Below are 25,006 nucleotides of genomic sequence, written 5' to 3' on the forward strand. Positions count from 1 at the left end.
GTTCTTTATGCTTTTCCCACCTTATCTCAATGACAGTGTCTCCTGCATTGATTTTGTATCTGAACATTTAGCCAAAGATCTCTTCTCAGTATCTTCCCCCATCCCCTGCCCTTGGTGGCACTTTCCCACACACTGTGATGGGGCAACAGATGTTTGCCTAGTTTTATAGAGGATGGGAACTTCATTTCTAGCTTTTCATTCTGCTGTTTTGGAATCAGGAGAGAACAGAGACATCTCTACTCCGCTGTCTTAAAACACTCATCTTTAAATTTTTTTTTCTTTAAATTTTTTCTGTAAATTTGTTTTGGCTAACAGAAAGAGGAGTTCTTTAGAGTAATATTCAGGATTTGGCTTCATGGCTCTTTGCATTCCTCCTTTCACTGCTTGGCAGTTTTTCTTCTGGTTGTTCATTATTTTTCCTGGGCACCCGATTTCACCATCTGTGGGTGGGGTCTCAGATGGGTTACCTATGAACAAGAGTGGCCTCAGTGTACCGTGCAGATTGTTTCCAGGACGCACACCAGTGTTGCATTTATTCACTATATCGTAGGGATCAATATTTCCATCTCAGTTAATTTCTCTGGGCCATAGTGTACTTCTTTGCACATTTATGAGGTTGTATATCCTATGAATTTTCAAAACCAGTTGAATACATTTTTTAAAAAGAATGGGAGTAACTTTTATTTGGGGGCTATCCCATCTGGAGGCACTGGTTTCCTATCAGTGAGTTCAACTTAGTGTTGCTTTTTATGTTCCAAGGAGCAAAGATACAGAGGGAAAAAATCATGGTTCTATACTTTGGTGGGGGAAGGGGAGATAGTTATTTTAGTTTCGATCAAATACCAAAAGTTATTTTCAAACACTGCAGCTAAAAGAAGGAAAAAGAGAAAGAGAAAAACAGCAACAACAAGACCCAAACCCTGCCAGTCTGTGAAAACAGCAGCTCGGCTGCCATGCAGTACTTATAATTGTTTCAGATTTACAAACCCAACAATGAAACACATTTTGCATAATGAAATATTTATTTTTATCCATCATGCTTGCAAGCTGCTCTCCATTCATCATGTTTGCAAACAGCAACAGCAACGTTTCTTTAACATGAGCCAAATGCAATTTCCAGCTGTTGAAATTAATTCTTTTTAAAATCCTGTTAAAAACTATCATCCAACAACGAATCTCAGTATTTTTATTTTTGCTCTTTCTTACATTTCCACTGACTTTTGTTTTTATTTTGCGCTTGTTAATGAAAGTGTTTGCAGTGATGCTTGATGTTTGCGATAGAACTAGAATAAATAAAAGGCTTTTTCTTCTTTTTGTGTAACTTTCTGCATTCACTGAGTTGATCAGAATTCTAATTTTGCATCCCATTCATCTCTTAATTTAAAAAATAATAAAATGGTAAAGGCACCTTTAGCCCTAGAACAAAGAAAAGCTAGTGATAATATTTTTTAAATTGCTGTAATATGAAGATTCTACTGTTCTCATGTTGTTTTTTTGAGTTAGGACTTGTGCTAAAGCCCTGAGGTTGTAAGATAGTCTTCAGCTTTTTCCTTTGGGATGAGACAGGTTCATATATGCTGGGGGTGATAGGTTTTGTCCTGGGCACTGTGTTCCCTTATCATGTTATTGACACATCTGCTTACCCTTTAGATATTTGTGATTCTGAGAAGTAATTGGCACTGTGAGATAAATAATTGGTTAAAATTTATTTTCTGTGGGAAGTTTTGTTTCACTTGTCTGCTGTTGCCTCCTTTAGGGAAGAAATAATACAAGAAGATGATTATTGTTATTTTAAATGAAACTTCTGAGTTTGCCACGGGTTACCGGGAGTAACGTGGACTAATCCGCCTAGATTCTGTCCGAGTAGCTAGTTTTTGTTTTCTCTCAACTCTGGGCTTCTGCCTGAAATGAATTCGTTCCCATCTTTTTCCATCTAGCTAACTCATATTTTTCAAATAATAAAACATTATTATTATTTTTTATTTGTCTCAGTTCCTGTGGTTTGGTTTTTGTGACTAAAGCTGAATGGATGCCCTTTCTGCATGCTCCCATAGAGCTTTAAACTTTCTCCACCTCATTGTGTCATTATACTTGTCTCTCCTACCTTCTTTCTTTAAGGTCTTAATTTATTTAAGTAATCTCTACAGCCAATGTGGGTCTTGAAAGAGTTGCATGCTCTTCTGACTGAGCTGCCAGGCACCCCTCTCATACCTTCTTGACCAGTGTTGGTTAATATAAGGTGAGCCACAAATAAAGACTTGAATTTTCTTGTAGCCATGTTAAAGTAAAAAGAAAGAGAAATTAATTCTAATACTGTTCTATTTAAAACGGCATATTCAGAATATCATTTCAGCATAGAACCAATATAACATTATTGTTATGTTTTGTATTATTCTTTTTACACCGAGACTTCAAAATCTAGTGTTTATTTTACAGTTGGAGTAGCACATCTCAGTTGAGACAAGCTGCAGTTCAGATGATCAAGTGTGTAAGTGGCTACTGTATCGTATAGCTCTATCTAGACTCTGCTCTCCTGGACAGTTGGAACTGTGTCTGGTTATTGCTGGTTAGATATCTGGCTACAGTTGGTGCTCATTCGTTCATTATCTCCCTACAAAGGAATGAATGAGTAAAATCTATCAGGAGAGTTATGTAGATGGATGCCTATCCCTAGTAATAGGAATATCTACTATCAGGAGAACTGAGGCACCCACGGCTAGAAGAATCCCGTATCTAGTCATAAGGTAAGGCAGTGGAGAACAGGCTTCCTAGAGATAAGTTGCTGAGGATTTATTACAGAGGACAACTCAGCAGGGGAATTAAGAAGGTGGCCAGTCTCCATCCAAGACCCACTTTCCAGCTGGTCAACACCTTTCACTTTTGCTAGTAGATGAAACTGCTTCTGGCACAGTAGTCATAATAAATTCTTAATCAAATCTTGTGCACACCTATTTAATACAAATGGAGACGAATGCATTTGCTTCATTTTGCTACTTAAAAAATAAAATTTTACTTGGTGTAAGTTGTTAAAGTCAATGTGGATAACAATTCAGTATCGTGTAGTAAAATTAATAATGTGCAAATTCAAAAAAAATCAAAAAAAATATAATGTGCAAATTCTATGACCTAGTAATTATCCATTAGGTATATACCATTGAGAAAATGAGAAAATGTTCAATTTGTGAAGAGGCATCTAAATGATAATTGCAACATTTAAAAAAACAGTTAAGACATGCATCTATAATAAATCAGATATTTTTGACATGTTTGTAAATTCTGTACAGTAGTTAAGTGAATCTAGTAGTCTAGACTTTTATTTCTAAGTGGAAAGCCCTCATTACATAATGTCAAATCATAAAAAGTTTTGGAACATAATTTTTTTAAAAATTAAAAATAACACATATCACATAATATCATATGTGGCTCATTGATGCAAATGCATGCTAAAAGAAGTTAAAAAATAAAACTGTGAAGGTAAGCCCTTATATCCAGAATGATGGTAAGGGGATGGGAGTAGGTTTGAGCATTAGAGAGGTAGGTATCTAGGGAATATAAATAAACTCCTATAGTTCTTTAGGTAACACAGAGTTCTGAGTGAAAACAATTGGCAATTTTAGGTGGAGGTCACAGAGATGTTCTCCTATTCTTGGCTGTGTTTTAAATGATTTTAGACTTATACATTCTACACATTTAGAGGATTTCCTTCAGGTCTGTACTATATATTTTTTTTAATTTTTTATTTATTTATGATAGTCACAGAGAGAGAGAGAGAGAGAGAGGCAGAGACACAGGCGGAGGGAGAAGCAGGCTCCATGCACCGGGAGCCTGATGTGGGATTCGATCCCGGGTCTCCAGGATTGCGCCCTGGGCCAAAGGCAGGCGCCAAACCACTGCGCCACCCAGGGATCCCTGTACTATATTTTTTTGAAAGTAAAAATTTAGGATTAAAAGTGCTAGGGATATTGTTCTTGGTACACTTCCTATGAATTATTTCAGTCTTTGCTGAAAAAGGATGCACACATGGAGACGTGTCCTTTTGATGTACACAAGTACAAAAGCGCATTTTATAACTGAACTTTGTTCTATATTTCAGGCTAGAATTTTAATCTGGATCGCGATAGAAAATACCTAATAAACTCAGTGTCCCACAGGACCTTTTGTACCCTCCTGAGTTAAGATAGAAAGTACCTTAAAAATCTAGAATAGCCTGAGCCATTCAAATGTTTTTTTTTTTTTTTTTTTTAAGATTTTATTTATTTATTCATGAGAAACAGAGAGAGGCAGAGGGAGCCTGGTGTGGGACTTGATCCCAGAACCCTGGGATCACGACCTGAGCCAAAGGCAGACGTTCAACCACTGAGTCATCCAGGTGCCCCAAAGGTGTTTTGGCTGTGATGTATGTCTCTTGAGGTCAGCAAGCACTTACTGCATGTGTGAGGTACTACATCAGGCTTGAGGGTGGCCAGGAGATATTAGTACACAGGGGAAGAAGGAATTGGCTCCTTGAGACTTTGCAGGATATTAAAGCATTTGGGGAGTGTTTAGTCAGTATTCTGTGGTTCCTTTTGCACTATCCTCCACATCCAGTTTCTCAGCCAACAATCACTTCCACCTCCCGAATGTGTGTTGAGGTACATTCATTTCTCCCTACCTTATGTGCTGCCCTCTTGGTAGAAGCCACCATCTTCTCTCCTAACTAATTTCCATTACTTCCATTCCTGTCTCCTTCTAACTTGTTCCCAACATGGAACTATCTTTAGTATATAAGTTAGAGTACAACAGTCTCAAACTTAAAACGCTTAATGACTTCCCTTTATACTTAAGCAGGTCATGGTATAGAATAGAGTTTAATGTGGTCTTTGACTACTTCTCAACTTTATCTCTTAACAGCTATGCCCTTATCTGACTAAAGGCCAAAGCAACTGGCCTTTGTTTAATTACTTTAAAAAATAAGCCTTTTAATATCTTGATAAATCATGCTTTAAAGATTAAGATGAATTTTATCTCTAACAGTGCCCTGAGATAACTTACAAACTAAGAAATGTGGTAGTTAATAAAGCACTTATCCACCCCCGTGAAGTACTTTGCTTTTTAATTGTGCTTCATCCCATGTGGTAGTGATTCTTGGCCTAAGGAGGTTTTGGGTAGTCACCTCTTGCTTTTAACCTGAATGCATGGATTCCTCCTCTTTCTGTCTTCTAGGAGCACTATCTCTAGTTCTTTTTTTCTACTCATAGCCTTCAAATAGCTCCCCCACCTCTACTTTTTTTTTTTTTCCTAAGCAGAAAGGAGAATTAGGGTATAATTATTTGTGTTTAGTTAGAAAAAGAGCATAGTCAAGTTGTAAGACTATAATGTGAAATTCTTATATTATTTGGTAGTAATAATATGTAATTCTGTTTCTAATTATTTTGTAGTAAGGCCCAATTACTGAAATTAACCTATTATTACCACTTTTAATGATGATTGTTTAAGAGAATAGATTTGTTTGCTAGAAACTCTCACTAAATAGTGTTAAAATATTTTTATAAAGATATCAGAGATACTAGCAAAGGTACAGACATTATCCGTAGGTTTTTTTAATCTACAAAATAAGATAAATGTTATCACTTTCTTGTACAGCAAATAATCTGATTTTGATACATTTCACTTTTGATACATGTAACAATAAATCTCTCATTTGATATGTCTCACATATAAGTTCTGAGATCTGTTAACACTGATTCATAAGGAATAAGAGTAGGGGAAGGAATTCTGGTACCAAAGGAACAGGCAAAGGATGCAGGTTGGCTCCAAATCTCTCTACCTTCTATAATGTTACCTGTTTGCATCAACAAAGTGATTTTTATTTAAAGATTTTTATTTTTGCTAAGTGGACCAGGCCCCATCGTTGACCTTTTATTTCAACTCTTAGTAGTTCTACACATGTTATTTTTGCTCATTCATACAAATTTGCCACTTTTCCTTATTTTGTTACCACCACCTTACCAATCTTTGTATATTATGAAATGAACTGAGCAAATAGAAGTTGTTGCTTTTCATGCTCACCATCTAGGGTGATATCTGTGCAGTGGTGGTTCTTATCAGACTTGGTTGTTGATGGAAATTACCCAGCAGTTCCCAGAAGACAGTCAAAAGGACCTGGCTTCACCTTTTGTGAATAGTGGCCATAATTTAGTAATAAGGGTCAAATGAATATGAAGCATAAATAGGGTGTGGGATCATACCAGACGTTTTTCCAGAGTATCCATGTAGAGATTATCTGCAAAGTCTTATTGAATTATTCAAAATGTCTACAATGGAGGTTAAGATGGTAGATTTGCATCCAGAATAGAAATGAAGGCAATTTAGTTAGGAAATGTCTTGCTTTGTTAATTCACCTGACTTTGGTAGTTAGGTAGAACATGGTTTCTAGGTGATAGTCTTGCTTTTAATTTGGAAGTTTAGAGAATAACAATGAACAGTCTGCCTTAGAGCTGGGTATTATGGGATTATGGGCAGCCTGCTGAGGTATAAGTGGTCCCCTGGTTAGAGCACTTGATCTTGACTGGGAATGACTTTGCCCTGGTGGGGACATTTGGCTTGTCTGCAGATATATGACTTTGGTCTTCGCAACTTGGGGCTGCTACCGGCCTCTACTTGGGTAGGGGCCAGGGATGCTGGGAAACATTCTACAATGCACTGAAAAACCCCTCACTACAAAAAGCCCAAAATGTGAATAGTGTCAGTGTTGAACAACCCTGTGTTATAAGAACCCCAGCAAAGGTCTATTGTATGTTTTCTTACTCACTGTAGATTGAGCCTGCATATTTGCCACCGTAATCCTGTAGTTAAAATTTAGCAATTCGGACTATACTCAGCCTTCGTGTTTTTTGTTTGTTTGTTTTTTAAAGATTTTATTTTTTTATTCAAGAGAGAGACACAGAGGCAGAGACACACACAGGCAGTGGGAGAAGCAGGCTCCCTATAGGGAGCCTGATGCAGGACTTGATTCCACCACCCTGGGATCACAACCTGAGCCAAAGGCAGACGCTCAACCACTGAACCACCCAGGCATCCCTCAGCCTTGTTTTTAACAACTCACATTTAGACAAACATACATGTGCTGGCTTCACATATATAGGACCATCTTTTTCTGTGCTACTTAACTATTTGCAGTTTTTACCCATTATGAGCTTTACTCATCTTTTTAAAAAATGTTCCCTATGCTAGTTAGGATAAACAGACTCTTGGCTGTTATATTATTTTTTTGTTTTTAAGATTTTATTTATTTATCATGAGAGAGACAGAGAGAGGCAGAGGCATAGGAAGAGGGAGAAGCAGGCTCCCTGTGAGGAGCCTGTTGTGGGAGTTGATCCCTGGGCCCTGGGATCATGACCTGAGCCAAAGGGAGATACTCAACCACTGAGTCACCCAGGTGTCCCACTCTTGGCTGTTTTTAAGATGTTTAGTAATGAAGTATTTGGTATCACTCAGTGTTAAAGAGGTACCTGATTTTAGACTTTATAAAGTCCATCAAGGATAGCTAACTGTCATACTTGATCTTCGTGGTGCATAATTAGGAGGGGAAGAGATAGAAAGGTGGCAGAGAGAATTTACACTGTAACATTTACCTATAGATAAAAAGAAAATCTTCATTATATGGCATGAGCCAGGTTATTAGGACTAGCACAGCAGTGTGTATATAGATGCTCTATATAAACCACTTGTTTTTTATTTGAAATATGGAAAATTCTGTTATTGACTAGATTAAAATTTAAAGAGTATGCTCTCTACTTTGTAGGATATTACAAATGTGAGCTTTTAAATAATTATACATAAATATATTATTATGAATAAAACTTTTATCTAAAACTGTTATGTAAACAGCAAATAATTACACATTTCAATAAATGAGCAAAGTATGAGCAAAGTAAATTGTTGCTATGTCACATAGAGTATACGTTATTTTCATGAAATCCTCTGAATGAAAGTGTTTGCACATGAAATAATGTCTTTATAGGAAAAGCATGCTTATCTATCTCTGTTAGCCATGTCCATGGTTAACCATGTCCACAAACTGACAGATTTGGACCATGATCAAGGCTTTGCTGGTGATAGTCTGCCAATTATTAGTGTATACTCTCTACACAAATATGCAGTTCTTCCCCAGGGCTTGGTCAGTCACAGATTTGAGATACAATAAGGTATTATCTCTGAATGATAAAAGATTTGGTGTCTTTGAAATAGAAATTAACATTTATATATTAGGGCTCTTCCTGTTAACTTTTTTTTTTTTTTTCCATTCATGAGAGACACAAAGGCAGAGGGAGAAGCAGGCTTGAGCCAAAGGCAGACACTCAACCACTGAGCCAGCCAGGTGTCCCTAGGGCACTTCCTGTTTAAAATGCTGGAGAACCCAACTCAAATTGGCCTAAGCTCAAACAAGGAGTTTATAGCTTATATAATTGAAAGGGCTAATGCCTGGCCCTTGCCTTTGGTATGAGACACAAACAGTGCTCATGCCCTGATTGCTTTACTTCTACTGTATTGACTTTATTCTCTGTGTCGATATGATAGATCACAGATCACAGATCCAGGCTTCTCAATTTCAGGTCTGAGTCACCGGTTGCGGGACAATAGAAAAGAGAATGTGGAAAGTCTCTTGTGGTGTCATTATTTTTGGCAGGATCACAGAGGAGATTGTAATGGCATAGATTGGGCTATATGCCAAATCTGGATTTGGGTGTTGATTTAATGTTACTTATGACCAAAACTGTGAAAATATATCATTTTCCTAACCCTGCCCTCTTCTGTAAAAGTACCACTGTAACCGATATCTTATGCTTATAATTTTATAAGTGTAAGAATCAATACCTGTATTATTTTACATATTATTTTACAATTTTATCTTACATGTTTTTTTCCCTTTTATCACTGATCAATATATTAAACATTCCCACTTATGGAAGATCTCCAAGGAAGATCCTATAACTTTTCTTTTAAAAAACAGAAATATCCTACACAGATGTTCTATTTCTTTATGAAGTGTTTAAGAAATACCAAATTTAGAGACCAAGATGGCCAGGAGATTCGCCGCCTTCCTCAAGGATTCCTGGGCCAAAGAGCCCGTGCTGGTTGCGTCCTTCACCATCGGGAGCCTCGCTGTGATTCTGCTCACCCTCAGTCCCTTCACCAAGTACGCCACCATGATCAACCAGGCCATGCCCTACAACTATCCAGCACCTCTCCAAGATGATGGGAACATGCCCGATGTGCCCAGCCACCTCCAGGACTCCCAGGGCCCCAGCCTGGAGTGGCTAAAGGAATTGTGAGCACCTCTGGTGACATGGAGGTGGCCCCTCTCCTGTAGCCAATAAAATGCATAGAGTGACCCCAGAAGGAAAAAAAAAAGAAATACCAAATTTGCTTAAAGATAATAGTTCATTAAAGAAAACTTTCATGAATTCTTACATAGAACCTGTTTCTTATTAGGCTTCATTATATGGTTGAGTTTTTAACACAGGAAGAGAATGACTGTAGGTAAATTAAATGTTTTTTAAGCAAGAGATAATTCTGGAAGAATTCATTGATTTAAAGCCTTTTGGCTGATTTAAGTATGAAATGTGAATTATTGCTAAGTATTGTCTCTAATGATGAAAATTGGTTAAAAACACTTTTCTTCAATGTAAAATGGATTAAAGATTTAAATGTAAAACCCAGAACTGTAAAACTTCCAGAAGAAAATATAGGGGGAAAACTTCATGACATTAGTTTTGGTGGTGATTTCATGGATATGAAATCATAAGCAACAAAAGCTAAATTAGGTAATAGAGATTACATCAAACCAGAAAGTTTTTGTACAACAGAGGAAATAACAGAGTGAAAATACAAACTACAGAATGGGAAAAAATGTTTGTAGACCATATATCTTCCAAAAAATAAAAAATAAAAACAGTAGCACCTATAAAGAGAACAAATTGGTGGTTGCTAGAGACAGTGGAACTGGGATGGGAGAAATGGGTGAAGAGGATCCCCCACCCCAAAACAAAAAATAAAAGGAAGAAAATCTTGCAATATGTGAAAACATGGAATTACCTGGAGGACATTAAGCTAAGTGAAAGAAGCCAGGCACAAAAGGAAAAATACTGCCTGGTTCCCTGTATATGAGGTAGCTAGAATAGTCAAACCTGGAAGCAGAGACTAGAATAGTGGTTGCTGGGCAGCCCCGGTGGCGCAGCGGTTTAGCACTGCCTGCAGCTCGGGGTGTGATCCTGTGAGACCCGGGATCACGTCGCATGTCGGGCTCCCTGCATGGAGCCTGCTTCTCCCTCTGCCCCACCCCTCTATCTATCTATCTATCTATCTATCTATCTATCTATCTATCTATATCTATCTATCTATCTATCTATCTATCTATCTATCATCTCTCTCTCTCTCTCTCTATATATATATATATATAAATAAATATAAATAAATAAATTAACTAACTAACTTAAAAACAAAAAAATAGAATAATGGTTGTCTGGGGTTGAGGAAAGGAGCAAATGGGGAGTTGGTATTCAGTTCTAGAGATCTGTTCTACAACACTGCACCTATCATTGACAATACTGCATTGTTTAGTTAAGCTCTTAAGAGTGTAGGTTTCATGTTAAGTGTTCTTACCATATTAAAAACAACACAGTTCTCTGTAGTGTTTGATAGTTAACCTTCTATTGGCATCTGTGTAGTTGTGTATGGACTCACATGTTTGTCATTGATTATCATTTCCTTCTTGGTGTGTCTTTGTCAGTGAATTGTTTCTGAGTCTCATCCAGAAGGGAACTACTTCGCCTCCCCCATAATTGGACTAACTTATATGGATGCTACAGCTGTTATGGGGGTAGAAGTTGGGGATGGAGTGGTTTACTGCTTCAGGCCAGGAAAGAATCCTCTCTCAATCCAGTAATTGACAGATGAGATTGATTTCAGGTACACAAGGACTAACTGAATCTTTGGGATACTAGGGAATAAACAAGATTTGAGTAATTGGAATTATTTAGCTCTCTAGGGATACAGTTAGACTTCTTCTAAATACGATTCTGGATCTTCCCTTTTGTCTAGATTAACCGCAGGCATTTTCAGTCCTGACAAATCTGACAAAACAGTTAATTCCTTCCAAAAGTGGGATTAAATCTGGAATTGTTAGGTGTATTTCCCCTTTTTAGTTATTACTGTTGAATTTCAAATTATAATTACAACGTAATTAAAATTTCTTGTACAAATATTTTTAACAGCACAGCATTTAAAGAGTGAAAAAAAATGTCTTCTCCATGACCCCATGCCCATTCCTCACAATAATCACTGTTAAGGAGTTGGGTGTGTGGAATACAGAAGTGGTCTTGGATCTGGATTAACAAACTCAAAAGACATGATAGGCTTTACTCGGCACTAAGTTTACTTAGCTTTAAGGAAGGGTACAAGACAGAAAATAAAACTTGTTTGATACAAAAATGGTAAAGGTCTAGTCATATCCCAGGAGTGACTTTGAAATGTTCCAGTCATTCCAGTTTAGGATGCAAATGGCCACAAAAGCCATTGATTCTTGGGGCTTATCTTATGCTAGTTATGAGCGTCCTCAGGACTGTGTTGAGCATCCCTCTGTTCTGCAGCACAAGTGCATCTCATCAGTGCTAATTACTAATTACTTGATATGCATTCTTGATAAAGTAACTTTTGCCTGATTCTTAAGTTTTCTTGGATTTACTATACTCCTATAGGTTCTCTGAATTGCTATTGCAAGAGACCCTCCCGACAGGGAGCCTGCTTCTACCTCTGCCTGTGTCTCTCTGTCTCTTATGAATAAATAAAATCTTTTAAAAAAAGTGTTACATAACAATATATCTGATAAATGATAGCATACAAATGCATGTAAGAGCTACCCTCTTTTTTTATGGTTCCCTATTATGGTTATGATATTTTGCCAATACTCAGCTGGTGACCAGTTAAGTTTGCTAGTAGTTTTTCATGATTATACATATTATCACAATGAACATCCTTGTACATGTGCCCTTGTGAATTAGGGCACGTGTTTATAAAGACTACATAGAAATTTTGGGTCAGAGAGATGCACATTTAAATTTTTATCTGCATTAATTAAATTAATCTGCAAACTGTCCCTCAAATTTAAGTGTCATCAACAGCATATGAGAATATTTCCCATGGTACTTCCTTCTAGCTTTGTCTGTGTTGTCTTCCTGAAAAATTCTGTGAATCTGGCAAAATATATAATAAGTTTTATTATACATTGGGATCAGTGGGTTTTGGATTGCCAAAGTCATAGGACTAATAAGTGACCTAGATTAGAATTGAAATCTTCGATAACTGTTTTCTCTGAATTAAACTGAAAAGTGCTTTTAAACTTTATTTACTTTTCTTTCATTTTAGTACTTGCAACTAATTTAATAGTCTACTGTTGAGAAAGTCAAATTATTTCTGTCCAACTTTGTTCAACAGAAATTAAGAAAATAGCCAATTAACCTCTGATTTTGAATGGAGCTCTTCATTATCTGTCAGTAACATTAGATTACATTATGCCAGTTTAAAAAAAGTTGTTAGTTACAGATGCATTTGATATACTTACTGGTAGTACCAATATATAAAGTTAATGATTTTAATGTATATTATCAGCCTGATGCACAGTAAATAATTGCTCAACCATTGACATTGTAATATTTGACAAATCTGCAAAACTTTTGCTGTATAAGCCAATGAAAATTTTACAAGATACAATTTAAATGAAGTGAATAGATTTTTGAGGATGATCCATTATAACTTATAAAAAACATTTTATGTAAAATTACTTCTACCTTTGGTTCTTTTGGTTTGTGGCTTTCATTAACAGTAATATTTGTAACTCATTTTTCTAGGTGCTATCAATGAATTCATGCCATCATTATTTATGTTTGAAATACTCTACCAGGGCAGCCCCGGTGGCGCAGCCGTTTAGCACCGCCTGCAGCCTGGGGTGTGATCCTGGAAACCCGGGATCGAGTCCCACATCGGGCTTCCTGCATGGAGCCTGCTTCTCCCTCCGCCTATGTCTGTGCCTCTCTCTTCACTCTCTCTGAATGAATGAATAAATAAATCTTAAAAAAAAAAATACTCTACCATTCAAACGTAATTTTATCTACATATATGGAAAGTATTTCAAACTAGCTGCAATATTTTATTACTAAAATTTACAGAGGGTAGAATACTCTTTTTTTTTTTTTTTTTTTTTGGTCAGACTGTATTGAAAACAAATAGTTTTAGAGACAGACAGGAACTTGTTTCTCCTTTCAGGGAGATTGTAGCCCTACTCTCAACTTAAAGGTAATGAGAGAAAAGTCTGTAGATTTCCTCAAGGTTATTTTAGGGTCCTTTGCCATTTAAAACAGTAATAGATGTGGACAGATTTGCTTCCTATGATCTAAATATTTCTCTTTTCATAAGCTGCTCTAAAAATATCCATTTAAATTTAGGTATAAGAAGGAATAGACATTAGAGAAAGTCTCGGTAATATGAAAGTAACACTAATCTTACCTGAACTGGATTTATTGATAAGCAGTTTTACAGATTTGCTTACTGAAATTCATGTCTCCCTTCCTTGTTGTATTTTGTTGCTTTTATTATAGTGGTGATCAGAGCCTGCAGCACATCAGGCTTTGGGCTCTCTCCTGCTCAGTCGTAAGACCAGGGTATTAGATCTGTTTGTAATTTCGCTCTTGTGTTTAGGGCTTGGAACATAACAGGTATAAATGTTGAATTTCCTGAGATCTTTGCAGAAGACTATACTGTGAAGTTGACAACTCATTCTATTCAATAATCCGTAGCCACTAAAAGCTATTTCTTAGGTTTTCCTATTACTTGGGTGAACTGATTCTTATATAAAAAGATGTCCTATATTGTTAATTTTGTTCACAGATGATTGTTTTATATACTTAAATTGCTGATAGTTTACTATCTGTTTCTATTTATCAGTCTTTCTCCCTATTCAGTTCCATGCCATATTTTATATGTGAGACCCATTTTGCCTTTTGATGGTTTTGAGCTTTAAGGTTTTGATATTTAGGAAATGTGCAGAATATTCTGTGATCTTCTGCAAGTTATGTTTGTGGCTTCATTTGAATTTGGGTGCCATTCCTCCTAAGGAAATGTGTCTTGTAGGTAATTGGTAAATATCTTTGTAAAAATTCTTATTTTTGTCATGCACTGTTTACATAGCTTAGGCTTATTTTTTTTTTCCCAGGAACACAGGCTTTTTTAGATTTATATTCATTCTAACAAAAATCGAGGAAGAGGACTGGTGTATATTGAATGTTTAATGTGTTCTGGTATTCTGAAATTAAAAAAGTAACAATAACAAAATAGTAATCTGTGGATTAAGAGAATTTGAAGAACAGTTGATTAGCAGCATCAAATCCCAGAGTGAAAGCAAGACCTAAAAGTCTCAGTTGGGGAGACAGCCAGTCTTACACGAATATCTTAGTATTTCCCAAATTTTAATTTTGTGCAACCTGATGGTTAATAGTGTTCACACATTATCTAGATTATTGGTTACTTAATCTTAAAAAGTCTTAACAATCTTATATCTATAATTTTATTTTTTAAAGAAACTTTTTATATCAGAACAAAATATGAAAACTTATACCTTCCACAAATAGAACACATCTGTAAAAATTAATGAAGGGCAAAACATGATAACCATGTCCCATTGTCTCTTACTGAGCATAAGGCCTCTCTTCTTTTGTAAAGAAGAAAAACTAGCTTCAAGAGATATTGAACACACTATACACTCTTCCTCTTTTATTTAGTAAGAGGAATCCAAAAAGATACAAAAAGGAAATACATGCCCTTTTAGGTGATTCTGAGTTACTTGGGTGTGTGCTATGTAGGATCACTTGTATTGCAGTGGTCACTGGCTGAATGTGAAAAGATCCAAAGAGGAAAGCGTGACTGTGTGTGTCTGAGCTTTTTAATGTTTATCATTTGTGAGGTACTGCTCTAAGCTGCTTATATTGAAATGTTTTTTTTCTTTTTTTTCTATTTGAAGCTCTTTTAAGAGCCTGTGCTGATGGAGGTGCCAACCGCTTATATGATACCATGGAAGGAGAGAGGGAAAGGTAGGCTTTCTTTTAGCCTGTGTCCAAAACACCACTAATTCTGTTCTTCAGTTTGTTTTATTCTCTCCTTGATGAATGTTCCTCCTTAACTAACGTTGCTTCAAAATTAACAGAAAACCACCTCACTGAGAGAGCTGCTCCACCATGTTGTATTATTTCTCTGTTTTGAGTATATCTTTGAGGAAAACTGGGCCAATCATATTCTTATTTAAAAACTCCTCATTCTAGTCAAACGGATAAAGACAGTTATCATATGGTTTCACTCATAAGTGGAATGTAAGAAACAGCACAGAGGATCATAGGGGAAAGGATGGAAAACTGAATGGGGAGAAATCAGAGAGGAAGACAAAGCATGAGAGACTCTTAACTCTAGGAAACAAACTGAGGGTTATTGGAGGGGAGGTAGGTGGGGGGATGGGGTCACTGGGTGATGGGCGTGAAGGAGGGCACGTGATGTGATGAGCCATGGATGTTATACGCAACTGATGAATTACTGAACTCTACATCTGAAACTAATGATGTACTATATGTTGGCTAATTAAATTTGACTTAAGAGTTTTTGGTAAATAAGTAAATAAAACCCCCTGACTCTGCTACTTCAAAAGTTTCATTAAGTAGCATTATCAAATTTCAAAATCTGTAAGGGCTTTGAACATTGACTAAAATAAAACTCAGTTTATTTATTTTTATTTTTTTAAAGATTTTATTTATCCATGAGAGACAATGAGAGAGAGAGAGAGCAGAGACACAGGCAGAGACAGAAGCAGGCTCCATGCAGGGAGCCTGATGTGGGACTCGATCCCGAGACTTACTTCATCACGCCCTGGGCCGAAGCTAGATACTTAACCGCTGAGCCACCCAGGCATCCCTAAAACTCGGTTTAAATGAATAAAAACCGACCTCATATAAACAAATGATACATCCTGTGGCAGACGTGAGATTTTTGTAATAGTATTGAGTAAAGCTGAGTATAATTTAACTTAGTTACTTTTGAGTTATGCACACACATATATTTTAGGAGATAAATGACTTATTTCTTAATGATTTGTTGTCTGTGCTGTCGGTTTTTCTTATCTTTGCATGGTGAGCTATTTTTAGATAAGAGAATACGTTTGATGAGAGTAAATTTAAATCCAGCTCATTGCCAACATGTTTATAGTTCAGCCTCTTGGCAAACATAAGAATTTACAGTCTAGGTGTAAGTAGACTAGCTGTGAAATTTAGTTCCACTTCTATCATATGTGTTATTAAATGTACTGAAATGTTTATAGTTTGAGAAATCACTTCCTTGCTGCAAAAAAATAAAATAAAAATATTATGATTCAACATACCACAGGTGTGAATTAAATATATGTAGTTTGAAATGATGTAAAATACATCTTTATGGCATCAGAATTTTTAACTTCAGGCTTCTAATATTGGAGCTGCTTTTTGAAAGCAGCCGGTTGCTTATAGGAGGAGAACATGTTTCCTTTGAGACTGGGAATGCTAATGTCTAGGGACTGGATGAATTATCAAAGAGTATGGCAATAGTGACAGCCTAGTTTAAATTCTTAACATTTTATGGTTCTTTATTTTTTTAACTTTATGGTTGCCTCTGACCATATTCTCTAAGACCTGACATGGACAGTATATGAAAAATACTCTAAACAGTGCCCGGGCCAGTTCAGGGAAGAGCATGATGCCCATGAGGCCAAGATTATGAATTGGGTATTGTGTTTCATGCCTATAGCTGGCTTACTGGCAAGAAACCTAGTACTGAGTACTATTTTTCTCATGGTAGGTGTAGCTCATGAACATATTTATATGAACCAGAGCTGTGAACAGATATTAACACAGTGCTTCTCAATTGTGCTATGACCATAAAAACCATCTAAAATGCTTGTGAAAAAAAGTATAGATTTCTATACTGATTCCTCTTACTGGGTTGGGCTGGATGCTAATAAGTTAACACATGATGCTTTTATTCACATTAAAAAGTAAAGCAGATTATGAAGTTTGTGGAGTGAATACCATCATTTTTGCCTAAATTTCAAAATAACATTTCTAATATTCTTAACAGACTTATAAGTAATCTTATGGAAGTCTTCCAAAATATTTATATGATTTATCTGAGAATCATTTGACCGTATACGAAGATGTTCAAAGAAAATGTACTTTCCATTCCTTCTCTCATTGTAGTAATGTGTGTGCCGTGATTCATACTCTGACACTTAGGGGCATGGCTGGCCTGGATAGAGTGTCTAAATGGTGATGAATACACTAACTGCCTCATGTGGGAATTAAATCCTTGGAGTAAACCTCATTAAATACAAATTGTAACCAGTTACGCTAATTGGATATAGGTGACTAAACATGGTTCCTATTAGTTTCATTTTTAACAGAAAAGCCGCACAATGAAAAAGGAAAAAGATAGAAGTTTTTAAAAGCCAAGTATGATTGGCGGATCTGCTTGGCTTGTTGTATTTGTCTATTTAAAGTCCATATCTACATTGTAATACCTTATAATCATGCAATAAAACATGAATGTGTAGAGAATCATCTCCCACTGAAGATGTTTGGAGTGGAAGGAAGAGAGAGGAGCAGGAGGAGGAGGGTTTATGGAGGGTTAGAGCTGAGGCAAGCATCAGCAGTGACTTGACGTTCTGATCTTGTGCCACTTCATTCCATCTTCATAAATGTCTGAAAATGCCTCTATTTGTTTTTTCATAAAGAAGTCCTAAGTATTTTATATTGTTGGGAAAATAATACGTGTTGATTTGAACATATGTCAGTGAGTTGAGAGAAATAGAGGAAAAAAAAGTGTCTGTTGCTTCTTAAGGAGCAGAGAATTACCTTGAGTCTACTCTGCTGGTTCTGCTCTTTGGAGCAATAGAAACTGTGACTAAGTTTTCTTCTTTAGGTGAATATAAGCTCCCTGGTGCCTAGAAAATTGTGTGAGAATATTAGATACTCCACAAATATTTGTTAATAAATGAGTATTTTATTACATTTATTCTGTTCTCTCTTCTCATAAGGTTTTGAGTGACTTTGGTTGACCTTCACATTTTAGATAAACCAGATAACCTATGCCCTGAGGACTGACAGGTTCCTCAATTTGGCTGTCAGACTGAGGCAGGTTGAAGACCCAGTCAGGGAAATGTAGGATGGGCACCCCCAATGACATTTGAGTCTCAGCTTTAGTTATGGACTTGAGATTAAAGAGGAAGAGGTTTTAGGAAGACTCCATACTTTGTACTACTCTCCTCTCCTCCTCTCCCCTCCCCTCTTTTTTTCAGTTGAGAAAAAAGTCTAACTTCATTTATTTGATTACCTAGTTTCTCCAACATTATTTTTGAAATCATCTGAACTATCCCCACTGATTTCTGATTCCAACATAATATGTAGATTAGTATATAATATGTATTTTTTTATTACTGAGCTACAATGACATGATATTACATTCATTTCAGATGTACAGCATAGTGATTCCACAACTCTGTTCCCATACTCTTAATTGACTGTTTTCCTAACCCCGGATAGCTGTTTTTAGAAATGTAGGGTACTGTGGTGGGGTATTAGATGTAGGAGCCAGTGCCTCCAATTATTATCAGCTTTAACCTGATACTGACTGAAGTTGCATGTCAGTATTTTGGCAGTAGTCTATAATTAAAAACTCCTGATAGCCTCATAACATCTGCCTCCTGCCTTCTTAAAAGTAGGTAAAACCCACCTTTGGTCTGAACCAGGATGACAAAGCACAGCCTTGTAGTCAGAATAATCACAGGATGCAGAAAGAAAAAAGTACAAGTGAAGCAGGGTAAGATTTTCTAGGAAGATTTTATGGAACAGATTTTGTTTCTTGCCCATCAATGATAGCCATTGGAGGACTCATTTGTTTTTGTATTTTATAAGAAACGCATTTTAAAAAATTTATTGTGAGAGAGAAAATGAGAGAGAGAGAAAGCATGCGAGAGAGAGCATGAGTATGGGGAGAGGTACAGGGAGAAGCAGATTGCCTGATGAACAGGGAGTCTGACTTGAAGCTCTTCCAGGGACTCTGGGATCATGACCTGAGTTGAGCCATCCAGGCACCGCGCCCTCTTTTGTTTTTCTAGTGACAATTCTGTTGACACTATGGTAGATCAGCTAAGTGTTAAATGTTCACGTCAAAGAATATTGAAAGATTGCTATTTGTGGGTACCAGGTAAACAGTAAAAGTTGTGGGAGAGTTAAGCGTCCTGCCCACCCCCACCCTCCTCTCCGACCCAGTGATTCCTCTTTCTGTGTATTTAATAGATACTCAAAGAGTATCTGTAATAAGATGCTTTCATCAGTTTCTAAGCAGGGTCAGAAAAGCCATCGATGATGGCAGTGAATACCAACTTTTTCCACTGTAGGAGATCTTAAGAACAAGCATATAGAAAAGTGTACAAATTATAATGATAGAGCTCAATGAATTTTCACAAAGGGGAGCAGATGAGTAAATGGTACAGAGATCAATAAATAGGATATTACCAGCATTACAGAAGCCCTCCTCATGCTCCCTCCCATCACCATCTCCCCTCACAGGACACTGCTGCTGACCCAATACATGTTTTGTTAATTCTGCCTATCTCTGGTCTTTATAAAATGGAATCATAATATATCAAATTTTGACTATATGGACTTTTTCTGATATACAGAATTGATAGCTGTCAGACCCTGAAAAATGGATCAAGAAACATTTTTATAGGTTCTTATAAGAGAATTATGGTCACACTAATTATGATAAGACATTAAAGAAGCGATGGTGTCAAGAAGAGAGTGGGCGATGTGTAGAAACCAACCAGAATTACATAATCAATGCCACATGAAAGTAATCTGACCGTATGAGAAAAAGAGTTATCATTCTTTAAAAAATGTACCTTTAAAGCTACATAAACATTTGTAAACCTTATTCTATTAGAAAGTTGAGGTAAACTGATCAAAAAATAAAGTAAAAAGAGCTTTGGAATGAGACAGACTCTCCTAAGAACAGTCCAGTGGCAGAAATAGGAATGTAGCATTTAACTTGTTATTCATTCATTCATTCATTCATTCATTCATTCAAATGCTTATTGGATACCTTCTATGGTTAGACATTTTCATAGTTACTGTGAATGTATGTTTCCCACCCACAAAAAAACTTAGAGTAATGGAAATAAAGAAGAAATTAGTATGCAATATGATAGATTATAAAGCATATAATGAGAAAATTCTAGTCCAGTGTGATAGGTTGTGTGAAAGAGGAAAGCACAGAGGATGGACAGTTAATCTAGAATGAGGGTATTAGAAACAATTCTGAGGATCCCATTGGAGTTTAAAAGATTAGGGTGTGTGTGTGTGTGTGTGTGTACACGGGAGCAGGTGTGTTGACTATCAGGGAGGAGGGGAAGTTCTGTTTTGTCTCTTGGATACAGTCTAAACTCTACCTTGAGTATCAGGGTTTGTCTTTTACATATCATTTTAGCCAAGCTGTTTCCTCTGTTTTCTCCTTTGCCTTCTCTTCTCACTGCCTGGGTTTCAGAAGAAACTTTGGCTAGTTTATTGTATTTTATTAATCAGTATAAACCACAATGACTTATATCTAGAAAGATTATGCCCACTTTGTCTGAAATCACGTGTAGAATATGATGCACTTTTTTTCAGAAAGTCTTATATTTACATTGTGTCCTCATTCCTATCTCAATGAGTCTTTTATCATGAAGATTCTTGCCTTTGGATTCATTAACATTTTGAGAGTAACGTGAATATCAGTGCTACATGTGAGAGTGTTTTTTAATTGTGATTTTAAAGGACACAGAGCCTCTAAAACTCATCTGTATACTGGTCTGAGGAATAGCTATGAATTTTGGTGTCATTCGCTTATAGGAACTTGAAATGGGGAGGGGGAGTTGTTTTTTGGTTATTTTTCTCAGAATAATTGACGAATACAGCATCCTAAATAGAAAGTACTATAGATGATCATATATAAACATTATTCTAATTCAGCTTGGATGTTTAAGAGCTGCTTTCTGTTGAATTTAAAAGATAAGCATCCAGTAAAAAATTCCCTGAAATCACACAGTTGACCATTCACATAGGCCTTGACGAAGTGGGATGATGGGGAGCTTGTAGCCCTCAAACAGGAAAGGAGGAGTCGTTCTTGATCCCTTATTTTCCTTCAGACCATTAATTTTCTCACAGTTTGGATTTCAGACTTCCCAGCTTTATATATGCTTGCAGCTTTCTTACGAGCAGATCTATACCACTTTTCAGAGTGATCCAATGGGAATCTGACTATCTAAACTCCCTGTGCCCTGGCTAAGCCAACTTCAGACTGTGATTTAAATAACTAAGTAACATGCGATTCTAACTGTTACAGATCAGCTTCAAAACCAGGTACCTGGCTGCAAGTATCTGACACACTCTTGAAGGAACCAGTGACCTGTCTGTCCCCAGATGGATAACTTAACAGTTTTGTTCTCTGTCCATTCACTGCAGATAACAGGAATTCCAGGTTAGGAATTGTGGAGTGAGAAGGCATGCACACTCTTTAGTTAGATCAGGATCCAGGCAGCCCCGGTGGCCCACTGGTTTGGTGCCACCTTCAGCGTAGGATGTGATCCTAGAGACCTGGGATCTAGTTCCATGTCAGGCTCCCTGCATGGAGCCTGTTTCTCCCTCTGCCTGTGTCTCTGCCCCCCACCCCTCTCTTTCTCTGTCATAAAAAAAAAAAAAAATCTTAGATCAGGATCCAAAATCTGATTCCGTGACCTCATTACTAGGAGACATTGGCAGGTAATTTCACTTCCTTGAGCTGTGATTTCTCCACCTGGGACATTTCAGGAAGAGATTAGGGTCTTGTGGAGTAGTCGGAGAAATCTTTATGAAGAAATATATTACTTGGGCTGCTTACACAAGAGTTGGATAAACAGGATAGAGGATGGCTCTTCAAAGTTATGATATGATGAATTATAGAATAGTTGAATATGCGTTGGACAATAGCTGTAAATACTCTCCCATGGTTAATGCTTTGCATGTAGTAATTGTACAACATCCTAGAAAGGTCGTAAGCTCTTTTCATATTGTGGTTGGAATGAAGGAATATAATATTTAGCTTTTCTGATTCTTTTTTTTGGTTTTGATCATCTTTGTTCAGGTATAATTTCATACAATAAAGTTCATCCACTTTAAGCATTCAATTCAATATATTATGAAGTAGTATACAGGCATATCCACCAGCAGTCAAGAGTAGAATGTGTCCATCATCCCAAAAAGTTCCTTCCTGTCTCTTGGCATCAGTCCCCAACTCCTTTACCCTGGCTCCTGAAACCTTCTAGAATGTCCTATAAATGGAGTCAGTCATTCAGCTTCTTGTCTTATGTATCTGCCTTTTTTTACTTACCAAATGTTTCTGAGATTGATCCATGTGATTAATTTGTCCCTTTTCACTGTTGAGTGCTGCTCTATTATGTGGGTACACCACAATCTTGTTTGTTCATTGGATGTGGTTGATAGACCTGATTCTTAAGAATTATCTTTTTACTTGGAATCTGTTACCACTTTTTTCAAGTGATTCTTTGGGAGGAATGTTAGATCTTTTAGTCAAAGCCAAACATAATTTTCGAAGTTGTCACTTCAACCCTAGAAGTTATATAAATAGTAGTAGAGTTTCATATATAACACTTACATTCCCTGTATCTTAGTGAAAATCTTGCAAAAGCTTGCTCAGTGCCGTTAGTTTTTTATGGAATAAGACCATTAATATAAAATTGTTATGGAATGAATTGGTGTCAAGGATCTGAGCAGATATTGTGTTCTCAACCTCTAATATATATGACAATTGATTTCAGTTGACCTGTGACTGTAATTTTCTCAGCGACTGGATTTATTTTAACTAATGTTTGTGCATTTGATGGCATAGTAAAAAAAAAAATACTTTCAGTATGCTTGAACATATATAGAAATGAAACAATGTGTACTTAAGGAAATCTAAAGATCATTGGTTTACCTTGATTTCTTGTAAGCCTAGCCTTAAGCAATTTTAGTCACTTGCTTCGACAAGTTTCTATTAAAAAGTATTTATGCAATCAAATTACTAAGCTCTGTAAGCATGTCAACATTATTGGTTCTTTGAATCTAAGTAATGGAAGGTAGAAATGATTAGTACATTTAAAAGAAAATTTGTAATAGGAGTCTTGTTATTAAAGAACCCTACACAATAAACTGTGAGGGCATATTTATCTTGAATTGTTGATTGAATTAGCTTTGTAATATATTTTAGTCTGTTGGTTATCAAATGCTATAAATCAGAGATCTCAAAGTCATCCATGCATAGCTCTAAATCATTTCGGGGGGCTTAGGGGGTGGAATGTGTATGCAGAGATTCTATGTTTGTCAGATCATGCATGAAGTCAGAATAAATTTTCAGAGTGAAATCATTTTAAGCAGCTGCAGGAAGTCAGTTTACAACTAAATTTAATCAGAGGCATTGTTCTTTATGGCTATTCTATTTCATAAAGTATGTTCCTGACAAAACCCTTTTCTTTTCCTGCACTGTGGATGGAGTCTTCAGAAATAAATTTCTCTCAGATGATTTTTCAGAGGAACCTGGATCATCTATCAAAAGTTTTGAGTAATACATGACTCTTTTAATTTTACTTTTTGAAAACAAACTTGAATAGTTTTAGCACTTGTTAATATAATTTAAGAGTTCATGTTTTTCAAGGTTTTCAGCTTATTTTCAATATATTATTAGATTGCAGAGTTAGTAATAATTGAGAATAATCACATAATATATCCTATGTGATTATACATAATATATATTATATATAATATTATTTATAATATAATTATATATTTCAAAATATTAGATTGCAGTTGAGAATAATCACATATAATTATATATATTATTAATGTATATGTAATGATAGAGAATAATCACATTATATATATTATATATAGCATATATATATTCCTGTCTGATTTTTCATACTTATTTAAGTGTGTGCACATACATGCCTGCTTGCACATGTACACCTAGATACTTCTGTGTGGTTTTCTCATTATTAAAATTTTGGCTTTGTATTATCAGACCAGAGTAAGCAGCATGACTCCAATAAGACAGCATGCATTACCTGTTGACACATCATTATAAGACATGAAACTTGAGTTGATGGTGGGATTGCACCTGAGCCAGCTATGGCCTTCCTATTAAATAAGGTCAGAAAAGTGACAGCTAGAATTTAGTTTAAGCAAGGGCTAGTTAATAAATTTTGTGAGAATATATCCAAATGGCACTCACACCAAGATAAGCTCTGGACTTTTCACTTACAATTCTGGGTTAGAAGATCTGAGAGGTGTTTGAGACTATATTTCTTGAAGACTTCAATTTTACCTCTAGCCAGAGAATTCAAGAATATGCTGAAGAGTCTCCAAAAAGCTATTTAAAATACAACAGAAAATATTTTACCACCCTAAGGAAAAAAGATCATTGTGTATAAATATATATATATATATTTATATATATACATATCCATGTATATATTATGTCTAATATGCATACCTCTGGATATTATATGACCTAGGCAATAGAAGAGAGCTGCTTCACAGTCAGGAGAAGGGAACTTAAATGATGAGCAGGGAGACACACTATTCTGTAAATGCCCAGATTGAGAGGAAAAAAAAATCATAAATATTAAGAATGTTGACTTACTCTTCAAATTGTCTGATTTAGAATTGCACTTAGCACTTTTGTTGAATGAGATCAGCCATGCTTTGCTTGGACTGTAGGGAAGAAGGTGTTCATCCCACAGCATTTAGATCCATGAGCTCTGTTTTTGGCTTTGGATGTCTGGTTACGTTCATTTGTGCTCTGGGTACCATGCATGCCTGCCTGACAT

At 36.2% G+C, this 25,006-nt stretch overlaps 1 protein-coding gene and 1 pseudogene across 2 annotated transcripts in view; both read left to right on the forward strand.

The window, feature by feature from the left end:
• The window catches only part of TPK1 (thiamin pyrophosphokinase 1), a 319,383-nt gene that overhangs the window by 106,949 nt on the left and 187,428 nt on the right, over positions 1–25,006 (forward strand). For both annotated transcript variants that reach the window (XM_072762803.1, XM_026018334.2), the window contains one exon: positions 15,053–15,122. In XM_072762803.1, the coding sequence (XP_072618904.1) occupies positions 15,053–15,122 (70 nt within the window). The remainder of the gene's footprint in view (positions 1–15,052; positions 15,123–25,006) is intronic.
• LOC112934817 (NADH dehydrogenase [ubiquinone] 1 alpha subcomplex subunit 3 pseudogene) lies at positions 9,060–9,314 on the forward strand (annotated as a pseudogene).

This window comes from Vulpes vulpes, chromosome 7 (genome assembly GCF_048418805.1).
Source record: "Vulpes vulpes isolate BD-2025 chromosome 7, VulVul3, whole genome shotgun sequence".
Lineage (NCBI taxonomy): Eukaryota > Metazoa > Chordata > Mammalia > Carnivora > Canidae > Vulpes > Vulpes vulpes.